The 23,962-nt window shown below is 43.0% G+C and overlaps 2 protein-coding genes and 1 long non-coding RNA gene across 7 annotated transcripts; 2 read left to right on the top strand and 1 right to left on the bottom strand.

The window, feature by feature from the left end:
• Positions 1-2,486: 2,486 nt before the first annotated feature.
• Positions 2,487-14,100, bottom strand: u2surp (U2 snRNP-associated SURP domain containing). Of its 4 annotated transcripts, none has more exons than XM_052054088.1 (25): positions 14,018-14,100; positions 13,339-13,437; positions 12,552-12,666; positions 12,082-12,206; positions 11,923-11,993; positions 11,214-11,302; positions 10,821-10,903; positions 10,564-10,729; positions 9,762-9,973; positions 9,446-9,489; positions 6,419-6,523; positions 6,249-6,315; positions 5,828-5,991; positions 5,560-5,722; positions 5,381-5,460; positions 5,106-5,193; positions 4,881-5,018; positions 4,571-4,760; positions 4,346-4,429; positions 4,205-4,256; positions 3,980-4,127; positions 3,548-3,658; positions 3,354-3,475; positions 3,088-3,279; positions 2,487-2,921 (listed from the first exon to the last, which is right to left on the bottom strand). In XM_052054088.1, exons 1-25 carry the CDS (start codon positions 14,060-14,062, stop codon positions 2,780-2,782), a joined length of 2,895 nt encoding a protein of 964 aa, XP_051910048.1. In that variant the 5' UTR covers positions 14,063-14,100; the 3' UTR covers positions 2,487-2,779. The 4 variants fall into 4 exon arrangements, with proteins under 4 accessions (XP_051910048.1, XP_051910049.1, XP_051910047.1 ...); XM_052054089.1 differs by having other exon boundaries at positions 4,349-4,429; XM_052054087.1 differs by having other exon boundaries at positions 4,571-4,764; positions 4,882-5,018.
• On the top strand, positions 7,327-7,857 carry LOC127592995 (uncharacterized). Its single transcript, XR_007960278.1, has 2 exons — positions 7,327-7,475; positions 7,540-7,857. It is a non-coding gene; the product is annotated as an uncharacterized LOC127592995 (long non-coding RNA).
• Positions 14,101-15,609: 1,509 nt separating the features above from the next.
• pcolce2b (procollagen C-endopeptidase enhancer 2b) lies at positions 15,610-23,742 on the top strand. Of its 2 annotated transcripts, none has more exons than XR_007960273.1 (9): positions 15,610-15,994; positions 16,063-16,171; positions 17,434-17,689; positions 19,321-19,445; positions 19,527-19,663; positions 20,229-20,396; positions 20,826-20,909; positions 22,457-22,624; positions 23,276-23,422. XR_007960273.1 is itself a non-coding variant. In XM_052054119.1 (9 exons), exons 1-9 carry the CDS (start codon positions 15,915-15,917, stop codon positions 23,404-23,406), a joined length of 1,254 nt encoding a protein of 417 aa, XP_051910079.1. In that variant the 5' UTR covers positions 15,615-15,914; the 3' UTR covers positions 23,407-23,742. The 2 variants fall into 2 exon arrangements, 1 of the variants encoding a protein (XP_051910079.1); XM_052054119.1 differs by having other exon boundaries at positions 15,615-15,994; positions 20,229-20,392; positions 23,276-23,742.
• The last annotated feature ends 220 nt before the right edge of the window (positions 23,743-23,962 follow it).

Below are 23,962 nucleotides of genomic sequence, written 5' to 3'. Positions count from 1 at the left end.
GAGGAAAAATATTTTTATAAGTGTCATTTTCTAGTACGTGTAACTATTCCAGTCTTTATTTTCACACGCATATGTGTACCGGTATATATTTTTAACATACAGTACATTTCAGAAATTAGCCCAATGCTAAGCTGACATTCTACTGACAAATGCAACGTGCAATGTAACACTTTTTTAATGTTCACATTTCAAAAGTCGTCCTTTTTGAAAATGTTCTTATGCCTTGACCATCTTGTGTGTAGTTCAACCCCTCACACCTCTGATAAATAACTTTAAATTGGTGAGCACAGCTGTGAAAATTTAAGAGGTTGTCAGGAACATGTAAAATAATTTAAATGGTCTTGAAATTATGGTCCTCAAAAGTTACCATCCTTGCCTAACTCTCCTCGGAACCGAGACAATGACAATAAAAATGTTCATTCTCCACAGTTGTAGTTTTTTCACACCATGGTCTGTAATGTATATGCGAGCTCAAATTGAATATTTATAAATATTAGACATGGTTCTGGCCGAAGACTGCATTTGCTTGCTTTCTCACTGATTCGATAAAGAAGTTAGCATGGCCCGAGAGCTGAGCTGCCCCGAGAGTTGCGTGATGTGGAAAATAACGCTCTTTTGTTATTTGAATGTGAACATTGAATATTTATTTTAAGAGTTTAGAGCAGAGTACTTTCCAGATGATTGACACAGCTTTAAAAAAAAATTGAAGAAAAAAATATCCTTACTGAACTGACGCCTGAAACTGCAATTGTTTGTGGACCCCGTCAATTCTTGTCACTCGTTCCTGTAGTAATATTTTAGCTGTATGACTGTTACTTTCTGACTTATTTTCCCCATTTTATTCCCCACAATCTCATTTTTGTCGTTATATTTTGGGGTTGAATACAGATGAAATAATAAATAATGGTGTCCAAAACAAATACCGTGGTTTTATCATCGTCAATCAACCAATCGATTTGTTTTCGGTAGAACAAGTGTACCTAATGAAGTGCTCCGTGAATTTTGAGCCTTCGCCGCCACCTTGTGGAGAGGAGAAATACTACACACACGAAGCAACAGACGATCAAACCATCAATTTTATAATCTGCTTATTCTCACACGGGTCGCGGGCGTGGTCGACCCTATCACAGCTGTCTTCGTGCAGCAGGCGTTGCAAGGAATTGTTTTTGGAATGTGGGAGGAAATCGATCCCTGGACCTCTGGACTGTACTGTGAGGCCGGCGTGCTAAGCAGTCGACACCGTCCCGCCCACATAGTCAATCCAATATATCTCTGCATCTTTCAAATGAGCTGTTGCGGTAACACAGTGCTTTACAGAACATTTAGCTTTATTTAAAAATAATAGCTTAGAATAATTCAAACAATGCTTTATTAAAGTAAAGGAGACAAAAAAAACTCTCAATAAATGGCATTACAAGAGTCGGTAAACAAGCATTAAGGCTTTTTTATATGGGAAAAAAACGTCCTTGTATCGTAAGGCATTTTTAGCCGGAAAAAAATGACCATCTATAGTCAGGCATTTTTAACAGCAAACAAATGACCATGTATATAGTAAGGCATTTTTATCAAAAATGACCATAAAAATCAACCAAGGATAATAAGGCATTTTTGCAGGCAAAAAAATGACCATGTATAGTATGGTATTTGTATCGAAAAAAAATGACCATGTAAACTGGTAGGCAGGTAAGCTGTTTTTTGCCGGGGAAAAAAATGACCATGAAATTTTTAGCCCAAAAAAAGACCATGTATAGGAAGGCATTTTTAGCCGAAAAAAAGACTATATATAGTCAGGCGTTTTTAATGTCAAACAAATGACCATGTATATATAGGAAGGCATTTTTAGCCGAAAAAAACATGTATAGTCAGGCGTTTTTCCATGGAAAAAAACAGCCATGTATATAGTAAGGCGTTTCTAGCCGAAAGAAACAACCATGTATTGTAAGATGTTTTTGCCAATAAAAAATTGACCATGTATAGTAAGGCGTTTTTAGCCGAAAAAAAATGTACCGGTCTATATAGTAAGGAGTTTTTAACAGCAAACAAACGACAATGTATAGTAAGGCGTTTAGCCGCAAAAAAGCGACCATGTAGTAAGGCGTTTTTAGCCGAAAAAAAAGACCATTTATAGTAAGGCATTTTTAATCAAAAAATGACCATAAAAATTACCCAATGATAATAAGGCCTTTTTGCAGCCCAAAAAATGACCATGTATTGTTAGGCATTTTTATCGAAAAAAAAACACCATTGGATTTTTAGCCGGAAAAAAACGCCATGTATAGTAAGGCGTTTTTAGATTGGGGGGAAAAAAAACCAACCATGTATAGTAAGGCGTTTTTTGCAGCCTTACTATACTTCCTGGACACGCCACACCATATGTTGACCTTCCTCCTTAGCATTCTGTCAAAACAAAATACATCTTTCCCTCCGGCCTAGCAGAAAACAAAAATAAATGTTAACTTTTGAAGGATTGCTCAGACACGCAAAGCGGCTTGAAAATGAAACTTTTATTAGGAATTATTTTCAATGAGGACTACAAAAACAGAAAATGACAGCATGAATAAACGGTGGCCTATTGTCATCATAATCTATCAATTCCACTGGGGGGGGGGGGGGATGTTTGTGGGGAAACACACACACAAGCACAATTTTTGTACAATATAAAACAGTAAGGAGAACCTCCCCCAGCCCGCTTCATTGTCATTATATTACAACAGCCCCGTCAGCTCTGTTCCACTCCAAAGTGACGCGGTGGTGGTGCTTTGAAAGGTTGTCGTCGGTGTCAGTGTTTGCTCTTCTTGGACTTTTTGTGAGATCGGCTGTGCGGGGACCTAGACTTGGAACGGGACTTCTTGGTGGACTTCTTGGGCGTCCGAGAGCGCGACCGCCGCGTGCGCTTGGGTGTGCGCGGGGACGACGGAGATCTTGGGAGGATTAAAAAATAATAATAATAAATAAAGTGGAAGCATGTCATTTCAAACTGTCGATCGAAATAACTCGCCACCTTTCGGTTTTTAAAATGTGGTTTGGTCAACAATCTTGATGCTACTTTGTCACGGAAAACTCAAGACATCCATTTTCGTGCCGTACCTCTTTGAGGACTTCTTGACAGACGAGCGCGGGGAGTCCTTGTGAGACGAGCGTGACGATGTGTCCTTTGAGTATGAGCGCTCTGACCGCTCTGAGCGGGGGGAAGGCGAGCGACCTCGCCTGCTGCCGCCACGGTTGGGGCTAGGAGAGTTGCTGTGTCGCCGCTTCCTCTCGGCGGCCGGGGACGAGTACCTGTCCGCGCGGGAAGTGAGCGCACGTCAAGCATTTCGCTTCGGCAGGAACAACCGCGTGCACGTTTCACTCACTTGTCTTTCCTGGTCGGCGTGTCTTCCTTCTCCTTCTTTAAATCTTTCAACCTTGCGTCCGCTTTCTCTTTGTCCTTTTTCTCTCGCTCTTTCTCCCGCTCCTGTTTCTCCTTCTCTTTCTCCTGCGGCAGCACAGCGAATACACAGTGAAAAAAATGGAAGATTCCGGGTGAAGCCCTTTTAGTCCCTCGTACCTTTTGCAGCAGTTTGTCTCTGTAATGTTCCACCTGCTCCTGAAAGCTCTGACCAGGCTTCTTGGGCCTCTTCCCCGATTCCAGCTCGTCTTGGAACTTCATGACTTTGACCTAAGTTGAATGGTGACACGCATTTCATTGTTACTTGCAGTCCAAGGGGAGGTGTATTGTGGAAAATGAACCTGGTGACCAAGTTCTACCACTAATCGCCAAATTCAGTGAGGAACTGGTGCCACAAGTTGGTGTGAAAAACAAACGTGAAGCTCCTCACAATCACTTCAACATAGAAAAGGCGTGAATTCCCAAATACAGAGCCTCGAATATGTAGAAGAACAACAGGTCATCTCGTCTAACCATTTCATTTTACACTTGTGTGCGTCAATCATCGCGCCTGCGCACATCGTTGATTTTTATTTTTTGGTGATCTCTCACCTCTATCTCCCGCAGCTTGCTTCGCTTTTCCTCATTCATTTCGGACAGTTTGGCCTTGAAGTCCGCGTCGTCCCTGCTCGGGTTGGAGTAGCTCGGGGTGGCCGCCGCCGAACGGGGACTCCTCTCGTCGTCGCTGTTCTCCGCATACCTTCGAACAAGCACGTGGCCGTTTCATATCGCAATACAGACGACCGCAGTCCGGCGTGTGAAAAGAGCCCCGCTCACCTTTTGGCTTCTTCAGGCTGCTCAAATCCCTCCCATTTTGATGTGGTCACAGCTGAAGGTCAGATAAAAGCGGGATGTGTGATTAGCGAAACATCTGATGACTGCGTTTGGAAAAAGACAAATGAAACGTGCGACACGTACAACCTTGAGATTCCAGCTCCGACTCGTCCACGGCTTCCCATTTTGAGGGCGCCACCTTGAAAGTGGCCTCCTTGGACTGGTCGACTTGAAACGGAAAATTGTTTCCCATTTGTGTCAATATGACTTTTTTTTTGTGGCACCACCGACTTCAGAAAAACATTTTGTTTTTGAGGGGTTTGACCCACTGCAGCATCGGACAACTGTACATTCCTCCGTTTGACTCACAGGGGACTCCGTCGATGTCCTCCTCCGTGGGCTTGATGGGAACGCCGTCCAGGTCGTCCAGGGGGGCTCCGTCGATCATGGCACCGTCGATGGGCCCGCCGTCGATGGGCAGCCCGTCTACGTCTTCGATGGGCGATCCGTCCACAAACTCGCCTATTGGTGCGCCATCGATGTCCTCCGTGGGCTCGGGCTGCAGAAATCGTGATCAAGATTGGCACGATAATCTCGGAAAGAATTGAGACCCGACCAGTTCCCTGCGATCCATAGTTGGCCGTTGAGGGAAAGAAAATATTGCGCGTTCTCGTTTTACCGCAACGGGAACTGCGACGGGCTCCTTTTCGGGCGCCAGGTTGACCAGCCCCAGGAATATGTTTTGCAACTTGATGAGGAAGGGGTCCGGATACACCGCCCAGTCCTCCCACGCTCTGAAGCAGGACATCACACGTTGCTGGAAGCACGGAGACAAGATGGCTGAGTGACGCGCACAATCCAACTTCACAGGCTTGAATGCTTCACGTTTGCCCCCTGCGCATACCTTAAAGTTTTCACTCTGAAGGTGACCTTGGATGGTTTTGTACGTGGCATTGAGATCGGCAAAAACCTGGCAGAGCTTCACTTCAAAACTGTCAAGGAGGGTGGGACAAAAACGGGTCAAAGTTTATATGGCTTTCATGTAGGAATAATCATTTTCACTGGTTCACTAGCCAATATGATACATCATCCTCGGGTCAAGGCGTTTATTTATTTTTAAATCGACTAACTTCTGTGCACTTAAGTAAAATATTCACACATGCAAAAACACTGACTCACTATTTCCTGTAGTAGGAGGCGTTGGCCACCTTGGCAGAGGAGTTGTACAGCACGTCAGACACCAGATATAACCGTGCGATCTATAAGAGTAACAAAACGGTGAGTGGTATTGATTAGATGATGACGCGTGTTTTTTTTTTTTGGAGGGGGGGTTGAGTAAAAGATGTCTCTGTGGTTGCCTTTTTGGGGAGAGGAGTCTTGAGGATGGAGAGAGACTCTGTGACGCATTCCACGATCTCTTCGGCGGCCTCGGCGTGAGTGAGGCAAAACAACATGGCCTCGGCGACGTCGCCCCTCCTGGGCGTCAGGCCGCGCAGCATCTCCTCGAGCTTGTCTCGCTCACTGCAAAGCGTGCAGAGGAAACATCATTTTCCATGCGAGGACAACGGTGGAGCGCCGTTTGAAGTGCGGCGCAACGATTATTCCCGACAACTTCTCGCGTCTTACTCTTCTTTTAAGCAGCCCTTCTTGAGCGAGTCCTCCTCTTCGTCCTCGTCCTCGCCCTCGTCGTAGGGACCGTGGAGGTAGGGATTGAGAGGTGGGGGGCGCCACAGGGAGCCGTTCTTGAACATCCTAAAGTCATCCGTCCGCCATTTGACCGGCGCTTCGCCCTGAAAAAAAATTAAAAATACAAAATCAGCTTGTGATGTTAGACATGCTTTTTTTTCCTTCTTTATACAAGTCTATTAAATTTACGGCAGGTGGCGCACCCGCAAGTCTCATTTATACAGAAATGCGGCAAAAGATTTAATGTTTAAAAACAACAAACGTTACCCCTATTCTGTGTCAAAATGTGACTATGTTTCAAAGTGTATTTCTGTTAACGACACTGATGCGAACGGCATCGAATTTAAGACGGGTTAGTGACCTGCAGTATGGTGTAGAGCTTCCACCTGTAGTAAACATGCGCCGGGCTCTGGTTCTCAAACAGAAACCTTCAGGAGAGACGACAAATGGAAAAATGTCAAAAGAGCAACGCGCGGGACGGCGGTTGAGGCGCCTGCGTGACGAGGGGGAGGGGGGGGGGGGCTGGCTGACCTGTACAAGGGGTTGTTGATTTCCCGGTTCATGATCATGGCTTCAAACATTGGGCCTTCACGAACCACAAATTCGATCATTCGGTGGATGAGAGAGAGCAAATTCCTACAAGAAAGACACAGTTAAAGCGAACAGATTCAGACCAGCGGGGGGGAACTCTAAACAGTGACATTAACACAGTTCTATTTCTGCTCTGCAGTTTTGGAATGCTTTGAACTGCAGCCTCTCCGACGCCAACTCAATAGCGACATGTTTTTGCTCTACTACGATGCAGATATGCAGCAAGACAGAGGAAGAGTTTAAATTGCGGGTCAACAGGGACATTTTTATATTTCGGCATTCAACACGGCACGGTACTGGAGCCCTTATTTAGTGTCATTTGTTTTACTGTTTTTCAATGACGTTATATTCAATTGTCTTGCGTTTGCTTTTTATTGATGTACAGCAATTTGTTGCGTCTGAAGTTGATTTTCAAGCATTGCGTTGATTTTTGTAAATACTGTATTTTCTGCACTATAAGGCCCACCGAAAAGCATTTGATTCTCTCAAAAGCCGACAGTGCGCCCTATAATCAGATGCGCCTAATATAAAGTGACTAACTCTCATTCTATTCCCCATTTACTTCTTTCCCTGTTAGTGTTCCTATGCCATTTAGTGGTGATTATGAGCAGGAAGCAATCGTAACCTAACAGGGCCTTGCCCGACACCAATTGCCGTGCATTCGTTAGTACTTTGTGAGCTCTGCTCAGCCATTACGGAACAAAGATAATACCAAAAGTCTAGTTTTAACTACTGACTAAATGAAGGAAGGAGACAAGTAAGACTTCTAAGGCCATTTCGCCCCCTAGTGGATGTGAACCCACGAGGTTTGTGTGCCTTTTTGCCGAATTGTCTTCATAACGTTTGTCTTTCATTTATTGTTTTGTATTGTCATCCATGTTTGTGACCAGTTTTCTCATCGTTACACCCGCAGCGGTTGTGAAGGCTCGACATATATAAAGCTGAATTGTATTGTATTCCCATTGAATGGATGCATAGCGCAACCACAGCCATGATTGTAGCTTCTATTCTATGCGCCTTATATTGCAGTGCGCACAAATATGAAAACCGTTTTGGAATAGGCCATTTGGCGATGGTATGCCTGATAGTGCAGAAAAGACAGTCAGTGCCAAAAAGGCCCTATGTTCGAAATCCATCCATTTTCTAAATGTATTCTAGAAACAAACACGGTATAGATTATTTAAACCCGCATGATGACAAAAGCTAAGTATCACCTCGGAATCGAATTGTTGAAAGCCATTATGAGGGACAAATGTCGGACAAACTGCAACTTTTAACCCATTCACTCCCAAAGACGTTTTTAAACGTCTTTTCAGACTTTGTCTAGAATTGGCTGGTCCTGAATGAGTTTTAATAGAGAGGCAACATTCCAAACGCATCTTGTGACCATGCATCAAACAATCTATCACTTTCCCTACGTCAATGTGAATGACGAATAAATAGAGTGCTATTTGTGTGCAAGTTAATGGATGCCCCTGGTGTCTGGATTGCTGAAGTGTAGCTGATTTGAATGATTTGTCATACAACTACTCTGACTCTTTGAAAGACACTTGGGAATGTGACACACCGACAAGGACGCCGGCTTGAGCAAAGCTGGCCCACGCGTCACCTCTCCGTGTGTCACGCTGCTCCGCTGACTGGTGTGATGTCGTGCGTTGAGGGAGCATCAACGAGTTAGCGGTGATGCCGAGTGGATCGCTGGCGGTCATTTATTTTGGGGAGCTGGTGGCCAAATTGGACTCATTGATTGATTAATTCATGAAGTCAACACAGATCACAATTACTTGGTATTGGAGCCGATCGTACCAATGGGGGGAGGGGTACAATCCCGTATACTTTCCCAATCCATCCCATGACGCCTTTTTCGGGTCCCGCGCTGCCGCAGACAGTTCAACGTGTGCTGCTCACCAAGGCCATTGTCAAAGGTCATGGCTAGTCTAAGTAAAAGTGGCTTGTTTGGATTTGGCAGTGGGGCCGGATTGACATGAGGTCCCAATGGCGTGACAGACGCCACGAGGGGGGAGGACGGCGAACGTGAGCAATGGTCGGGCGGCGCGCGTGAAGGGCTTGCTTGGGTGTCATGTAGAAGATGTTCAAAACGGGCGCTGAACTACCCTGCTGGAAGAATGTCGCAGAATCTTCAAAGTCAAACACATTCCAATCTGGAGCAACAAAATAAGTGCAGATTTTTTTTTTTGTATTTTATGGCAGGTCGCCTAACGTCACTGCCATATTCCACGCAGATGCAAAGATGGAACCCCTGCCCACTTACAATTTATCGGTACTTAGATAATAGGCAGAGACCACACCGTCAGACTCTGAGCTTTTTTCGCTGCGTGCTGATGGAGATCATTTATGGGATTTTATTTTTTGGAGTACATAGGTCCCCCTGGTGTTCAGACAGATACCACCTAATTAAAATACCTTCGCTTCCAGAACATGAGAGTGCTAAAATGTCACTTTTAAAATGTTACATGAACGAAACATGCCAAGCTCAAGAAAACATTTGTGCTTTTGAAAGAGACTTGATTGAAATAAACTTTTTTTGTCTATCACAATTGTAAGATTTAAAGGCATAATAAGGAATCTGTACTTGGTATCTGCAAGTTGTAACATACAAGTAAAAAAATAATTTGCTGTATCGTACCCGTAAGAATTTGAAATGTGCTTGGTTGCCTAAAAAAATGAAATGTAATATATCGAAGAATATGTGCTTGCCACTATTTTCGAGAGACCCGTATGCCCAATTTCAACAAAAAATATTTTAGAATATGCCATCATTACTTGAGTTATTGCATTCCACTTTGACGGCCTCAACCATTGCTCACACACACAGACCAGGCCCCCTGCAGCATGCAGTGATCAAATGATCCAGCTTCCTTATGATGGGATGTTGTTTGTTTAAGATTTGGCTTCTGAGTTTGTATACCAATTTAGGGGGGAAAAAGGAAAAAAAAAAGCATGTACCTTTCTGTTGGGATAACCACTTTGACTATGGCTTGCGACAGAGTCTGTATATGAAGTCACATCAGATAATAAACATAGAACGTGAGTATTGTTAAAAAGGCAACATGTGAAATATAAAAAAAAATGCATTTGAAAAGTGACACTGGCCTAGTCAAAACCTCTATCAAAAACAAACATTTAGCGTAATTCATTTAAGCAACAATGCTTGCTAACAGCAGCTACCTTTCACTCAAGTAACATTTACCAACACACTGACTTAAAAAAAAAAAAAGAGAAAAACTACACACGGGAAAAAAAAGCTGTTCATATCTGTTACCTTCTCAAAGTCCTCCTTGTTTTTGGGTGGGGGGACCAGGGGCGCATTGGGGTTCTTGAGCCTCTCGCGGGGTTGCGCGTTGAAGGGGAGGCCCGAAGGAGGTGGCGGGAGGGTGTGCTCCATCATGGAGGGAGGGATGTAGATGGGGTGGGGTGGAATGGGCACGCCTTTGCCCCATCCCAGTTTCATCTCAAAGTTCATGATCATCTTTCCTGCATTTGACAAAAGCAAAATAATAATACCCATATACCGTATACATCTATAGTTGCAAGAAAAAAGTATGCAAACCCTTTGGAATTACCTGGACCTTTGCATAAATTGGTCATAAAATGTGTTCTGCCCTTCATCTAAGTCACAACAACAGACAAACGCAGTCTGCTTGAACTAATAGCCCACAAACAAATGTTCTCATGTGCTCTATGCTTTGGGTCATTGTCCTGTTGTATCACCCACTTTCTGTTGAGCTTCCACTGGTGGACATTTGGCCTTAAGTCCCTGGGCAAAATGTATTTGTCAACTTGGGAATTCCTTTTTCCTTCGATCAGAGCAATCTGTCCAGGCCCTGCGGAAGCGAAGCAACCCCAAACCATGATACCCCATTCCACTATACTTCACAGTCTTCGTTGACTGTCTCCTTTTTGTGAATCAATAAGTCAGACCATGTAACATATTGTACGGGGAGCCTCAAAACGTAATCCAGGCATAGTTCATATCACTGGGAGTCTACACCAATAGAAGTTGACAAACACTTCTTAAAGATGAAAAGCAAATGGGTACACATTTCTGAAACGGGAGAACAAACCGTTGAGGTTTTTGAGGGCCCGCTCGGCATCCCTCCTGTTCATAAAGGCCACAAAGCCACAGTTCCTCTCCCGTGCCCTCTCCTCGTCCGTCCTGGGCCACATGATCTTCACGCTGGCCAGCGGTCCGTAGCGGCCAAATTCTTGACACAGCATCTCCTCGTTCATCTAACAAACACCATGTGTGTGAAGTGTCATTCGACATGTTTATTTTCAAAGTACCAACAAGCTAATAATATGCATCACGGTGTTAATATACCTGTGGATTGATGTTTCCCAGATACAAGTTAGTGGTGGACGGGTCGCCGACATCGTGGGAACCGGGTGCGCAGTCGTCCAAAACTGCAGACACACAAAAGAAAAGATATTCTTCAGTTACTGGCCAAGGAAATGGGGGGGAAGAAGGAAAAAAAAACATTAGAAAACAGATCATCAAAGCCACTGCATTCAAATTAAGAGTTACCACTTGACGGACGGTTTCTTTGTGAAGAACCATCCGCTAAAAGAAGCAGAGACGCAGAGTAAATTTTATTTCGGGGTATGGTGCAAAACAGCTGTGGCCAAGATCACGTGGATTACCAGGTCAGACGCTTTTTTTATTTTTTATTTTTCTTGTAGTTATAAAAGTAGACCGGAGTAGCTTTACACTTACATGAACGTCTTCCCTCCGTGCCGCTCAAGGGTTCAAAACGACTAACTCGTCCCTTCATCTTGTGTCTTTCGTCCCTCTCCTCCTGAATTCTGAATGGAAATTGAAAATCAGGCAATCGACAATGTCAGATAGCAACGCCACATGCCAACAATTAAGCTGAATTTCAGTGCGTTCCTTCTTGTAAAATCGAAGACAAGGCCCAATTATTGGACAGCTGCAAAAGGCGAAAAAGTCTGAAATTGTCTCCAAAATGGACGGGGCGCCTCGTGTACACCGACTTCCAAAATCTGTGAATGCTGTTGTGTGACTGATGACCGTAGCGCAGCAACATCCGGCAGATTACAAGGAAAAATGGCCATCTTCTGCTCCTACTGTCGTAAAAAGTGTCCCGTTCTGCTACTGTATTTTTTTTAAGCTAGTATACGTTTTATTTAGCATACTGCAAATTTCCCCAGTGTGGGACAAATAAGAAATAATGGTTATCTTATCTTTACCATGACTGCATTTGATAATACAGTGTGTCTAGTATATGTGTCAAATAAAGAAATATCACTTGTAACTGACACTATGCTTTTAACATAGTGCGCCGCATGGTCATGAAAATACGGTCATTTTTCCTCCACAGTCTGGTTGGAAAATATTGAAGCGTTAAAACTTGTTCTAGATTTATGATCCTGACAGTATGCCCACAAGAAATATTGGGACGTACTGTTTAAGCTCTTCTTTAAAAAGCTCCAGGTTGCTCTTCTTCTTTTCTTTTTCAGTGTTTTTCTTGGCAGACTGTAAAACAGCAGGAAAAAAAATTAAACACGGCAAAGGACAGGGGTTTTGTTTTTGTCAGTGTGTTTAAACCAAAAGCCATACTCACATGTCGTTTGTCTACTTGTAAGAACTGAGGTGGGGTTTCCAGGGGCAGAATGCTTTTGGACTGGGACTCAAAGCGAGACTTGGGCTTGTACAGTTTGCCTTTCTTCTCATCTGTTGCTGCCTCCTCTGGCGGGGAAGAGCAACAACAGCATTTTAATGCTCAAGCCAATCAAAATGAGACATGAAAACATCGGGATATGGCTAAAAAATGGACAGGTGGAATGTAGGTTGTCCAACTTCAAAATAAATGCATTTTTTCCTGGTGAGTGACGAGGGCGTCATTGAATGAAAGTGCAACAGCAAGGAGAAAATATTGGGTGCATAGTGTCTCAACATTTTAGATCCAACATTTAAAGACACGTGGGAACTGTTTGAAATTGTGAAAAAAGATGCAGGTTCCCGGCGGGAAAGTAAACGCAATTAAGTTAAACTGGTGGTTTGCACATTCCAGAAAATTGAGCAATATCTTACCTTTTGTGGCATTTGCGATCCCCCCACGAACAAAAGCTTTGATCTTCCCCTCGCCGCCGCCTTCGAATGCAGCAAGGAACTCTTCGTAGATTTCCGCCGCTGCACGCTCGTCCTCCTGAGCGCAGAATACCAAAAACAAATCACACCATTCATTCATACCCTTAGGTGGAGATTCAAGCATATAGGACCTGGCACAGAAAAAAATGGTCACAATGACGAATGGCAATAGAACAATCATAGGCCAGTATTCCATTTATGGAAAATCCTGCAGATTGCCGTCGTAGTTTTTTTTTTAATCTCAAAATGGTGAAGAATTATTGGGTCCAAAATCAGCAAAAGAGAGTTGTTAGCTTTATACCGATATCTGCATGTTAGGCATTCCCCGCATAGATTACTCATGAAAATACAACAGAATTGATTAAAGGGGAAGAAGTTGGTATCTCGGAATCTACCTGAGACTCACAGACTCACTTTGCCATGGTGGGTCATGTACATATAACCCCTGGTGATTAGTGAGTCACCATTGGGGCGCATCAAGTATTTGCTAAAAACTTCCTCTTGCAAGCGGGTGAAAGCTTGCTGTTGGAATGGTGGGAGTTCCAGTTTCAGGAAGTCGAACATTTAGAGGAAGAGAATTGATCAAATGTTTCTTTGAGCTACTCGGGAGCGTAGACGTGCACGAAAGAGGTCAGAATGTTCGTTTGTCTACCAGCCTGCAACAGCCAGTAACAAACATTGGAGGGGGGCGGTGTGGATTTGCGCTCACGTCGAGACTGAGTTTACTCACTTTTTTCTTGATCTCATCCTGCTCCTTCTTGCTCAGGGTTCTCTTGGCCACAGACATTTTGCCAATGCTGAAAGACTTTAGTTTGCTCTCGAGCAGCGCCTGCGGATGCAAAGAACAGTAACTTAAAAGCCATTATTTAGTTGATTTGTTGACAGCTGCCATTAGCTACCAGCCGTAAGCGCTCCTTAAACCGCGCTGCAGTATGTTAAGTAGAACGTAATGATTTGACGTGGATGTTGCAAAGCTCACTTGAATTTCGGTTTCTTAGCTGTAAATTAGTTCAAATAACTGGGGGGCCTACATCGCTGCTACTGTAAGGCCAAAATACCTTTTGAATAAACGTAATCTACTGTGAAAACATATTTCATCGTAATAGCACTAACTAGTATACATTTAACATCAACGCAGAATAATATGTGCCGAAGTCGGTCTTGATGCGGGGGAAAGAAGCGGGACTTGTGGACCGGGAATTGCTAGCGTTGCTAAGCTAACGCAGTAGCAAGTGTGTCCACACAACCGAAGGTTAGCAGGCGGATGGTTAGCATGTTAGCACAGTGGCGTACACGCTAGACGCGCTCTACAGTTCACATTTTCGCCGATGTTGTTCGACCGACATTAACACGACATTCGTCCACACGTCGCTAATATGACGGAGTGTATCCAGAAAGGGTAAATTCACCTTAGCGCTGGGCTTTTGAGAACCTCCTGGCGCTCGGTCCGCCATTTTTGGCGTGGAACTCAAACACAATCGATCACCGACAAGTAGATGATATGAGGCCAATGTGAAAGCTAGGCTACGTAATCAATCACCGATCACGTGTTCGGAAAAAAAAACCCACACGTTAAAAAGTTCTACCAATCAAACAAATATATAACAAATGATATAAAGTATGAAATAATAAATTACCTGTGCAAATCATATAAAAATTTTGATACAAAATTATGCCACTACTAATTTTATTTGTGTACGTACGCGACCCTCGTGAGGATAAGGACCGATGGATGGATCAATATGGCAAATATCGTCTCAAATTTCATTTGTTTTATATTGTAATATTTATCTATAAAATACATATACTGGGGATAAATAATAACTCATTATCTATCTATATATATATTGCGCGTCGTCCCGCACGCGGTCTGTCCTTCCGTCTGTCCCTTTTCAAAACGTACCTACTTCACCGCGCCGCTGCGCGCCGCCACTGCGCCGCTCAGGCAGTGGCTCACTACGATCGCGCGGGCATCTTAGCGAAAAAATGTTGTCTACCCACAAGCATTGCAATAAAATTGTTAGTTATTTAGTAGAGCTAAACATCTCTTTATTTTCGCGATAAGCAATGAAGATGAACAAAAAGTTGAACCAAGCAACAACACTTTTCCGCAGGAACTAGCTGATGAGCCGCGCGGAGGGCGGCGAACCACCACCTTACCAGCCTTCCGCAGGAACTAGCTGATGAGCCGCCCGGAGGTCGGCGAACCAGCTAGTATATATTATACAGAGCTTAGACACTACACTAGACACATACTTTATACTAATCGATTAATCTATTCATAATCACAGCAGTACGATCATAATTAAGAAGAAATAGAAATTGCTTGATTATATTATCAAATTAACAATGATCAAATTAAGGATTCATAAAATTAATAGTATGATAACTTAATAACAAAACAAAGTCATGGTTGAAAGTGCTCTATAAATACGTTGAGTTGAGTAACATTTTATGTCATAGATGCTGAATAAATACGTTTCTTTCTTGAACTTATCGCAATATACCGGTACCCAAAAACAAAGCTACTTAGAGTTAATTATACAGTGTTATATTATTAGAAATATGTGACTAAATGCAATTACACAAGTCAGGGTTATACAAGTTATGAACAACATTTCATGGCTTTAGTCATAAAGAAAATCATTTTTCATGGATGCTTGTAGGTTTAGATGGGAAAAATATAAAAGTTCCGTTTAATTAGAGGGTTAGCTGACAAGTGTATTCTCACATAAATGCCTGAGGCTCCTTTTTTTATGAAAGAAAATACTAACAAAAACAAATCAACAATGCTGAGGGAGGTCAAGAAAATAACGGGCTCTACAAAAATACATTCAAGTTGGTGCAAGCAGTCAAAGTCATCTCTATGTATACCAAAGCCCCGCCACCCCCACCTCCCAAAACGAGGATTTTGCATAATTTATAATGGAAAATGTTTCTGTTTAGCGCTGACGTGTAATTGTAGTACCACAATCCCACCAAGGAGCCGCGCTCACCCGGACATGTACAGTCGCCAGCGATGGAAAATGTCCATTTAAGATGCTGTGTGCACACTTTTAGCGTCCTATATAATGTATGCTAAATGCTAAGATGTGCAACCAATGTTTTGCTAGTACTTCAAGTCCTTATACCCTCCCAGTGTCTTCTGTCCCCTCCTCCTACTCCTCCTCCTCCTGCCTCTTCTCCCTCCTCCATTGAAAACAAACGTAGCATTCATCCAGTTCAGACTGCAGACTCCCCTTGCCCCAGGAACTTCCACTTTACTTTGGAGCAGCAGGCGAGCAGCCCGCTCCCGTCAGGCCGACAATGTGGAGAGTGTACGGGCTGGTTTGCGCGTGGTGTCTCGCCCTCCTCACCCAAGTCTGTAGCTCGCAGTCCCAGAGAAGGTAAACAGCAAACAACACTATTGTTTACTACTGAGCAGATGATGTATTCTTCCTTCTTATTTTTCCAGACCCTCTTTTACATGTGGGGGAAACATCACTGGGCAATCTGGAATAATCGGGAGTCAGGGGTACCCAGGAGTTTACCCCCCAAATACTAAGTGTGTGTGGAGGATCACAGTAAGTAAGCAATTTGTTTGGAATAGTTTTCCCCAAATTCACTTTCTTAAAATATTGTAATAGTATTTAACAAACATCCATTCATCCATATTCTGATCCGCTTATCCTCACAACGGTTGCGGAGCACGCTGGAGCATACCCCAGCTGTCTTCGGGGAGTAGGCGGGGGGATCACCCTGAACTGAGCCAACTGCAGACATATAATAACTACTGTATATATTTTTATTCTGAATAAATTATTCAAACCATTACCTTTATTGCAGAATGTAGATGATCATAATTTACTTACATTGTTTGTTTTGATAATTAACCCTTTGAGGCACAGCAGTTACTGCAGTGGACAATTTATCGGATTTCAGGGTGCATGAAAGGGTTAAATAGGAAAATGATGCACGTGTGCTCCATATTGTCACATATCCAAAAAGTTAGATTTTTTTTTCATTCAAAAATGCGTCGATTTGTTTTTGCAACTGTTAAAAAAAACAGATTTTCTTTTTTAGACCCTACACGTTTATCATCAGATAACAAGAATTTGAGAACATTAACGGTGTCATAATAATTCAAGCTGATGAAGTTACAGAAATACGACAACATAAACTGAATGCCATAGTGCAGGGGTGTCAAACTCATTTTTGTCGTGGGCCACATTTTAGTTATCGTTTCCCTTGGAGGGCTGTGATGACTGAAACTATATAAACAATAACGTTTTATTCAACTACTGTTTAAGTAACTGTTATGAGGGGTTTAGTAACAAGAAAATGTTTTCAATATGTCACTGATTTATAAGATATGAAAATTAGAAATTTTGGTACGCACTTTAGCAAGTATCATTGAAGTTGTCATCTTTGATTTTTGTGTATTTTGATGTATTATTTTGTCATTTTTTGTTTTGATGGTGGCGCGGACACCCGCAGCGGCTCCTCTTGTTTCTTGTTTTATGTTGAGAGAGAAGAAATTTAATCTGTGCTGTATGCTATACATACAGCACATTTGACAAGAAAGTTGTATCCAATCCAAATCCAATTTGTATTCGTGGGCCACTCAAAATGATGTGGCGGGCCACATCTGGCCCCGGGCTTTGAGTTTGACACTTGCCCCATAGTCTGTCACTAACCCACAGTATACTAACATCATACATTGTAAACAATCGAGTGAAAACACAAAGTACGGTGCGAACTTCATTTCACTCTGATCATAATCCTGAAATTTGGGGAGGGCCCGCCATTTAACGACGCAATGGTATCCACATCGCCCGCTTTACAGGTCCCAGAGGGCAAAGTGGTGGTGCTATCGTTCCGCTTCCTTGACTTGGAGAACGACAGCCTGTGTCGCTACGACTACGTGGATGTGTCCAGCGGTCATGTCAACGGCCAGCGACTCGGTCGCTTCTGTGGCACGTTCAAACCGGGGGCGCTGGTCTCCACAAGCAACAAGATGACGCTGCAAATGGTGTCGGACGCCAACACGGCCGGCAGCGGTTTCCTATCCGTTTTTTCTGCTGCGCAGCCACACGAGAGAGGTAAGCCGTTGCGTATTCTACGTACGGTATGGTATTTTTCAGACGGACGTGAGGCTACTAGTATTTGACAGCTTGTCAATTGACATTATCGTATTGGCCCGAATATAAGACGGCGCATTGAAATAAGACTGAAAAAGTGGGGGTCGTCTTATATTCGGGGTCTAGAAATTATACCCATTCACGACGCTGGATGGCGCCAGATATCATTGAAGTGAATGCTGAACTTGACTCCCAGGCCAAAATGAACCCCTGTCACAAAGAATAAAAATAAAAATAAAAACAGCGGTAGCACGAAGAAGAAAAATAAAAAATAGTGGTAAGAAAGAAAAGAGAAGAAAATAATCGAAGAGATAACAGAAAATGGAGAAACATAGCGACAATCTGGAGAAAAGGGGTCAAAGATCGGCCGGGTTAACCGGCAGCTGAGGAGAAGTTATGATGTAATTTACATTTCAAACACCAGAAGCCATTCATTTACGAATGTGATTGCACTTTAGTTTACATATTTAAATGTTCAGATATTAAGATTTGAATGAGGCAAAATAACATGCTTTTTCTCTCAAATATATTGTTAGAATAATTTGCTTCAGATGTACAGTACTGTAATTATTTTCTGTATAAAAATTTATTTGGTGTTCAAAAAGTATTTTTTCAAACTTGAGTCTTGAAAAAGAGGGGTTCGTCTTATAATCAGGGTCGTCTTATATTCGGCCCAATACGGTATATCTGCGTTGCAAGATGGCCACCCGGCACAAGTTTTCTGTCCCAGACTGCAGTTCAGCGTCAATTTGTGAAGCTTCATGGCAAGTCTCTGGAAACAGGATCTGTTCTTGGCGAAAGGCGCGCCACCACCTGTGCTGATGAAAACGCCGAACTCTATCAGCGGGCATTCACACAAAGCCAAGGAAAGTCGATCCGACGGTCTGCACATCAGAACTCAGCATCAACAATCGCTTGATTCAGCGGATGCTTCAGCGAGTGATAACACATTTCCCGGACCGACTTGCGGTTGTTCTGAAGCTTCAAACGAAAGATTGTCTCGCTCAATAACAAGTCTGGCCTTGAGGCTGCCCTATTTGGACAACAACAAGCGACATCTTCTCTCAGCCGGATGTGAAATTTCTCTGGCATTTATGCGGAACCGTCGCCACCCTCTCTAAGCCACTGCCCCCGCGCCCCCCCTGGAGAGGACAACACATGGTCAGAAAGTCTTTTCCTCTCTGCAAGGGGTAACAAAGTCTGCTCTGCGATCCAAGAGGAATTTTAATAACTGGTTTCTTGTACCAGAGCAGCTGTGAGGCAGACAGCTGCCATGGCTCCGACATGATGAACAATTGCAGAGAGGTCGGTGTCATGCTTTGGGCCAATTAAAAGCTCTCCTTTAATTGTGACGTATGGTCACATACACCTGATTCTCAAATCACTTTCATTGGTTTTAGGATTATGAAACGGTCTTTGAAAAATTGTCTCTCCCGTCGCAGGTCCCTGGAACCAAAAAATTGGAACACGCCAAGTGTAAATGGACCGTTGGGGTTCACTTGAGGCAGATGAAGATCTGTCCATGTTATTGAACTGTACGGGAACGAATGTTTTACATTGTCCCATGACTAACGCTGCCATCGACTCAACAGGGGATCAGTACTGTGGGGGCAGACTGGACAAACCATCCGGAACATTCAAAACTCCCAACTGGCCTGACAGGGACTACCCAGCCGGCGTCACCTGCTCCTGGCACATAGTGGCACCAAAAAACCAGGTAAAAAAATTTTTGGCCTGAATACATGTGAACCATTTTTGGAGAGTACTTGATGAAAGGCTCTCTGCGATTTCGCTGCAGATCATTGAAGTCAAGTTTGAGAAGTTTGACGTGGAGCGAGATAACTATTGCCGCTACGACCACGTCTCAATTTTCAACGGCGGCGAGATCAACGACGCCAGGAGGATCGGGAAGTACTGCGGAGACAGTCCTCCGGCGTAGGTCTCACGTCCTGTTTATTTTGGCGCGTTTTAGTTCGGACCGTCGTCTCATCCCAGCAAATCTCATATCGTATCTGTTTCATGTCATATTGGTCTCGTATCTCACTGTGTAATCCCATGATATATATTCATACTGGAAAAATTGAGAATACCCGAACCGATACCAAGTATCGGTATCAGGCTGATACCAGCTCGATACCAGCCCGATACCAGATATCACTATCGAGCTGATACCAGCCCGATACCAGGTATCGTATCGAGCTGATACCAGCCTTATTTTAAGATACTCGCGGATGCTGCCGATACCAACCACTGATACTTAAGAAAATAATGAATCTGACGTTGAGTAAGTCCTCAATAGTAGTTGGCACTATACTGTGGCAGTGTGACACAGTCAAAAGGAAATGTGTTTTTGTCACCATTTCTTATTTTTTATCATTGCATTAAATGAATGTTCTATATCAAGTGTACCAGAAGTATTACTACTTGGTATCAGTGAGTGCTCAAAGTGTGAACCACCCGTCACTCTCAATTGTCAGTCCCTCCCATTCTGATATCGCAGGCCTGTGTTTTCGGAGGGGAACCAGCTCCTCGTCCAGTTCCTGTCGGACCTCAGCCTGACCGCGGACGGTTTCATCGGGCACTACAAATTCCGCCCCAAGAAGTTCTCCGTCACCACGACGCTGCCGCCGACCACCACGCAGCCACTCACAACCAGGCCCATACGTAGGTAGCAACATTCATCCAACATCTCGGTGAATACGGCAATAGCGCTGCATACTCGTGAGCCTTGGCCAGACAAAAAGAACCACCCACGCTTATTTCCCCGCCGCCAGTGGCGTAACCTTCTTATTTGGCCATGAGGTCATTTCGCTTTGCTCATTTTCCACTAGACCACAAACAATATTTAACAAAATTTTTCCAGTAATGATTTTATCCCTCCCACTTGCGTTAAATACATTTAAATTTCAGAAAAAGACACGTTTTAAACACATTGTTAATGAAATGTGAACATACCAAATACAGTGTGTGCCTTCAAGGGGCGGGGCCTTCTGGGGTGGCATATGGCACAGCGATTTCTGCAACCGACACATTGATACATCTCATATAATAATCAACCAAATAACAATGCATTATTTTTGTGCGTATTTGTTTGCAGCCCTCAAGTACTCCGTGGCCCTCTGCCGTCAAAAGTGCAAACGACGAGGCACACTCGAGAGCAACTTCTGCTCCAGCAACTTTGGTGAGGTTGTCGGCGACTTATCCTTCCAATCTGTTCACTTGTTTTTTTGTTTCTGGTTTGTATTTTATACATTGATATGAAAAAAAAGTGGTTTGGAAGCAATAACTAAACAACAACATAGAAAAAAAAAGCAAGACGATTGTGCTGATACAAACTCCCAGACATGTTAAAAAAATAAATACTAGAATATCACAAATGTTTAATTGATACAATTAACATAACTCATTATAAAATATAGTATTAAAAATGATATAATAATAGTAATAACACGATTTGCATTTTTAAAACATTCTCAATTAAGTTTTTTAATGACTGTATTCTTCTACGGCATTTTATGGATCCATTCGAAAATAGTTTGGCACATTTCCGTCTATTTTGTATTACTTTGTAAATGCCTTCATTTTTTAAAACTTCGGTAATAACAATGAAGTCATTAGTAAAAATAAATAAATATTGACATCATTCTTTTTTTCACGTTTGTCATTGAAAATACACAATGATTTGAGATTTTGAAATGGTTTCAAAACCTTTTTTTTTTAAAGTTCCCGGTGTTATTATATTGTGTGGAATTTACATTTAGCAATCAAAACGCCTCATTTTTCTAAAGTAGTCAATTTTATGATGATATACAGTATATATATATTTTTAACGTACAGTAACGTACAACGAAATTGTTCTATTTATGAAGTCCTAAACCTCATGATAGGCGTCTGAAAGGTGTCCTTGAGAAAGAGAGCGAGGTGAGGAGAGCGTACAGTAACGACACAGTGAAAGCGTTCCAGTGGCGTGAAGCCTCGATAAATGATTCGCATTCACCCTGTGCTGTTTACCTCTGTGGGATGTTTACCTCGTGACTCGGTTTTCTTGGCATTGCTCAAAAGAGCAAAGAGGAGGAGGGCTGGCATCGGCCGTGTGCTTGCTTGGCGGGGGAATGTGGCGGGCACCTCGTGCTATTCTGGAAAACAAAAACGTGAGCAAGTGGGGGCAACGTTATGGAAAATTTCCTTTTTCAATTGCTTGTATCCAAATAATTGGTTGTGATGTCACAATTTAAATGATTGACTTAATGCCGCCTTGGTGAGTTTTTCTCGATTTGGCAGCTTGGCCAAAGGAAGATTTGTCATTTTGAAAATGAGCAAAATCCCGTTCAAATAAATGTCTACCTGGATATTTGTGTTACATGCACCACATGCATGTAAATCGGCTTCCCAAACCCTTGAGCTCTTACAATTACCGGTAATTGGATGCCAATTCTCATTTATCATTGTGAGCTTTTACAACAGAAATGCAGAAAATTTTAAGAAAAATAAATCAAGAGTGAATTTTAGAAATAAGTAGACCGATTTGTCTTCCTGTTTATTGTGCATGTTAAATTGCCCCATGTACAGCACTTTGTATGCAGCGATGGCTGTTTGAAAGTGCTCCACAAATACTGTTGCCTTGACTTGACTTATAATTTTACTTTCAGCGGGCTGCACGATGATTTGTTCAACTCGACCAACTAATTTTGTCATTTTCTTCTTGCTGTGTGTATGTGTGCACGCCAGTGCTCACCGGCACGGTCATCTCGGCGGTGACGCGCGGCGGGAGCGTACACGCCACCGTGTCCATCATTAAAGTGTACAAAGAAGGCAACCTGGCCATCCAGCAGGCAGGGAAGACCATGAGCACCAAGATGGTCATCCTGTGTAAGAAGTGCCCATTTGTCAGGAGAGGTGAGTGCCGTTTTCTGTTTGCGACGTTCGCTCAACCTAGTCTGGATGTTGTCTCATACATTGGAACCGCTTAAAATCGAAATAGTATGTATTTTTGTCCTATCATAATTTTCACTGACGGACGCACCACTTCACATCACCATAAAGCTCCCCCACCGTGTGTTGACAGCTTCATCGAACCCATTAATTCATTCCCTCCCAAAGACGTTTTTAAACGTCTTTTCAGACTTGGTCCAGAATTGGCTGGTACTGAATGAGTTAATATACGCGCCGCTTATAAGAAGTTCAAGTGACTAGCTCATTCTAATATCACACAATTCAACGCAGCTCTCTTTACCTTTTGGCTTTTATGTGATGGCAGTGGGGGCGGGCGTCACACTGATATGGGATTTTCACCAGGAAGTGACATGGTTAAAAACAGTTGAAAGCTATATCGCAACGAGTGACATAGATCTTTGCATGTTGTCAATATTACCTTCAAAATGTTGATTGCATTTCGAAAAAAAAACTCGGAACACAGAATACAATACCTGTGTGGTCGTGGAGCGGATTCTCACGCGTGGCCTCCCCCCCCCCACCCTTCCCCTTCCTTCCTGAATGTCTCCGTCGTTCCGCCGCCGCATTCAGGCTCTGTGTGTGTGACTTCACCAGGCCTGAACTACATCTTCATGGGTCACGTGGATGAGGAGGGCCTAGGCAAGGTGGGCCCGCACCACTTCGTGCTGGCCTTCAAGAGCAAGAACCAAAAGGCGCTCAGCATCCTGAAGAACAAGCGCTGCTGAGGAGCGCCGGCAGCGTCTGACGACGGCTACACAAACGGGCAAAACGTTGCTTCCATTTCCCTTCATTTATCATGCACCATACGCGGAGCTAATCTAGAATCCCAAAATAAATCAGCGAATAAATGTCTACTTATTAAAATGAGAGTAATATATATATAAAAATGCTAAAATATTTAATGATAAAGTAACAGTAAAAAATATTGAATTCAATAGAGTTAATTTAAGAATGTTTTTGTTTTTTAATCGCTGCGGTTAACCCTTTCATGCACCCTGTAACCTGATAAGATGTCCATTGCAGTACCCGCTGTCCCCGAAAGGATTAAAATGAGTACTGAAGTATTTTGATGGACCAATGAAAAAAATAAAATAAAAATTTACGCTTAAATTATTTGTTTTTTTTTTAACAATCAAGCACAATTCTTACCGACAATCGTTTGCTGGTCTCGGAACGAGTACAAAGAGCATGAGAGCCACTCTGAAAAGTATAAGAGTCAAAATATGTCATTATGAGATTCAAGTCACACTCTCACGAGAATAAACATCAGTAGTCCGTCTT

The sequence above is a fragment of the Hippocampus zosterae genome, chromosome 20 (genome assembly GCF_025434085.1).
Source record: "Hippocampus zosterae strain Florida chromosome 20, ASM2543408v3, whole genome shotgun sequence".
In the NCBI taxonomy this organism is placed as follows: Eukaryota; Metazoa; Chordata; class Actinopteri; order Syngnathiformes; family Syngnathidae; genus Hippocampus; species Hippocampus zosterae.
This window is presented reverse-complemented; position numbering and strand designations above follow the sequence as displayed.

Excerpts from the sequence above, each read along its gene's own strand:
- u2surp (XM_052054087.1), bottom strand. The coding sequence starts at position 14,062 with ATGGCGGACCGAGCGCCAGGAGGTTCTCAAAAGCCCAGCGCTAAG. Across the intron at positions 12,667-13,338 it reads AGGATGAGATCAAGAAAAAA|GAGGACGAGCGTGCAGCGGC; the intron begins GTGAGTAAACTC and ends TTCTGCGCTCAG. Across the intron at positions 5,461-5,559 it reads AGACTCCTCTCCCCAAAAAG|ATCGCACGGTTATATCTGGT; the intron begins GCAACCACAGAG and ends TTACTCTTATAG.
- pcolce2b (XM_052054119.1), top strand. The coding sequence starts at position 15,915 with ATGTGGAGAGTGTACGGGCTGGTTTGCGCGTGGTGTCTCGCCCTCCTC. Across the intron at positions 19,446-19,526 it reads TAGTGGCACCAAAAAACCAG|ATCATTGAAGTCAAGTTTGA; the intron begins GTAAAAAAATTT and ends ATTTCGCTGCAG. Across the intron at positions 20,393-20,825 it reads ACTCACAACCAGGCCCATAC|CCCTCAAGTACTCCGTGGCC; the intron begins GTAGGTAGCAAC and ends ATTTGTTTGCAG.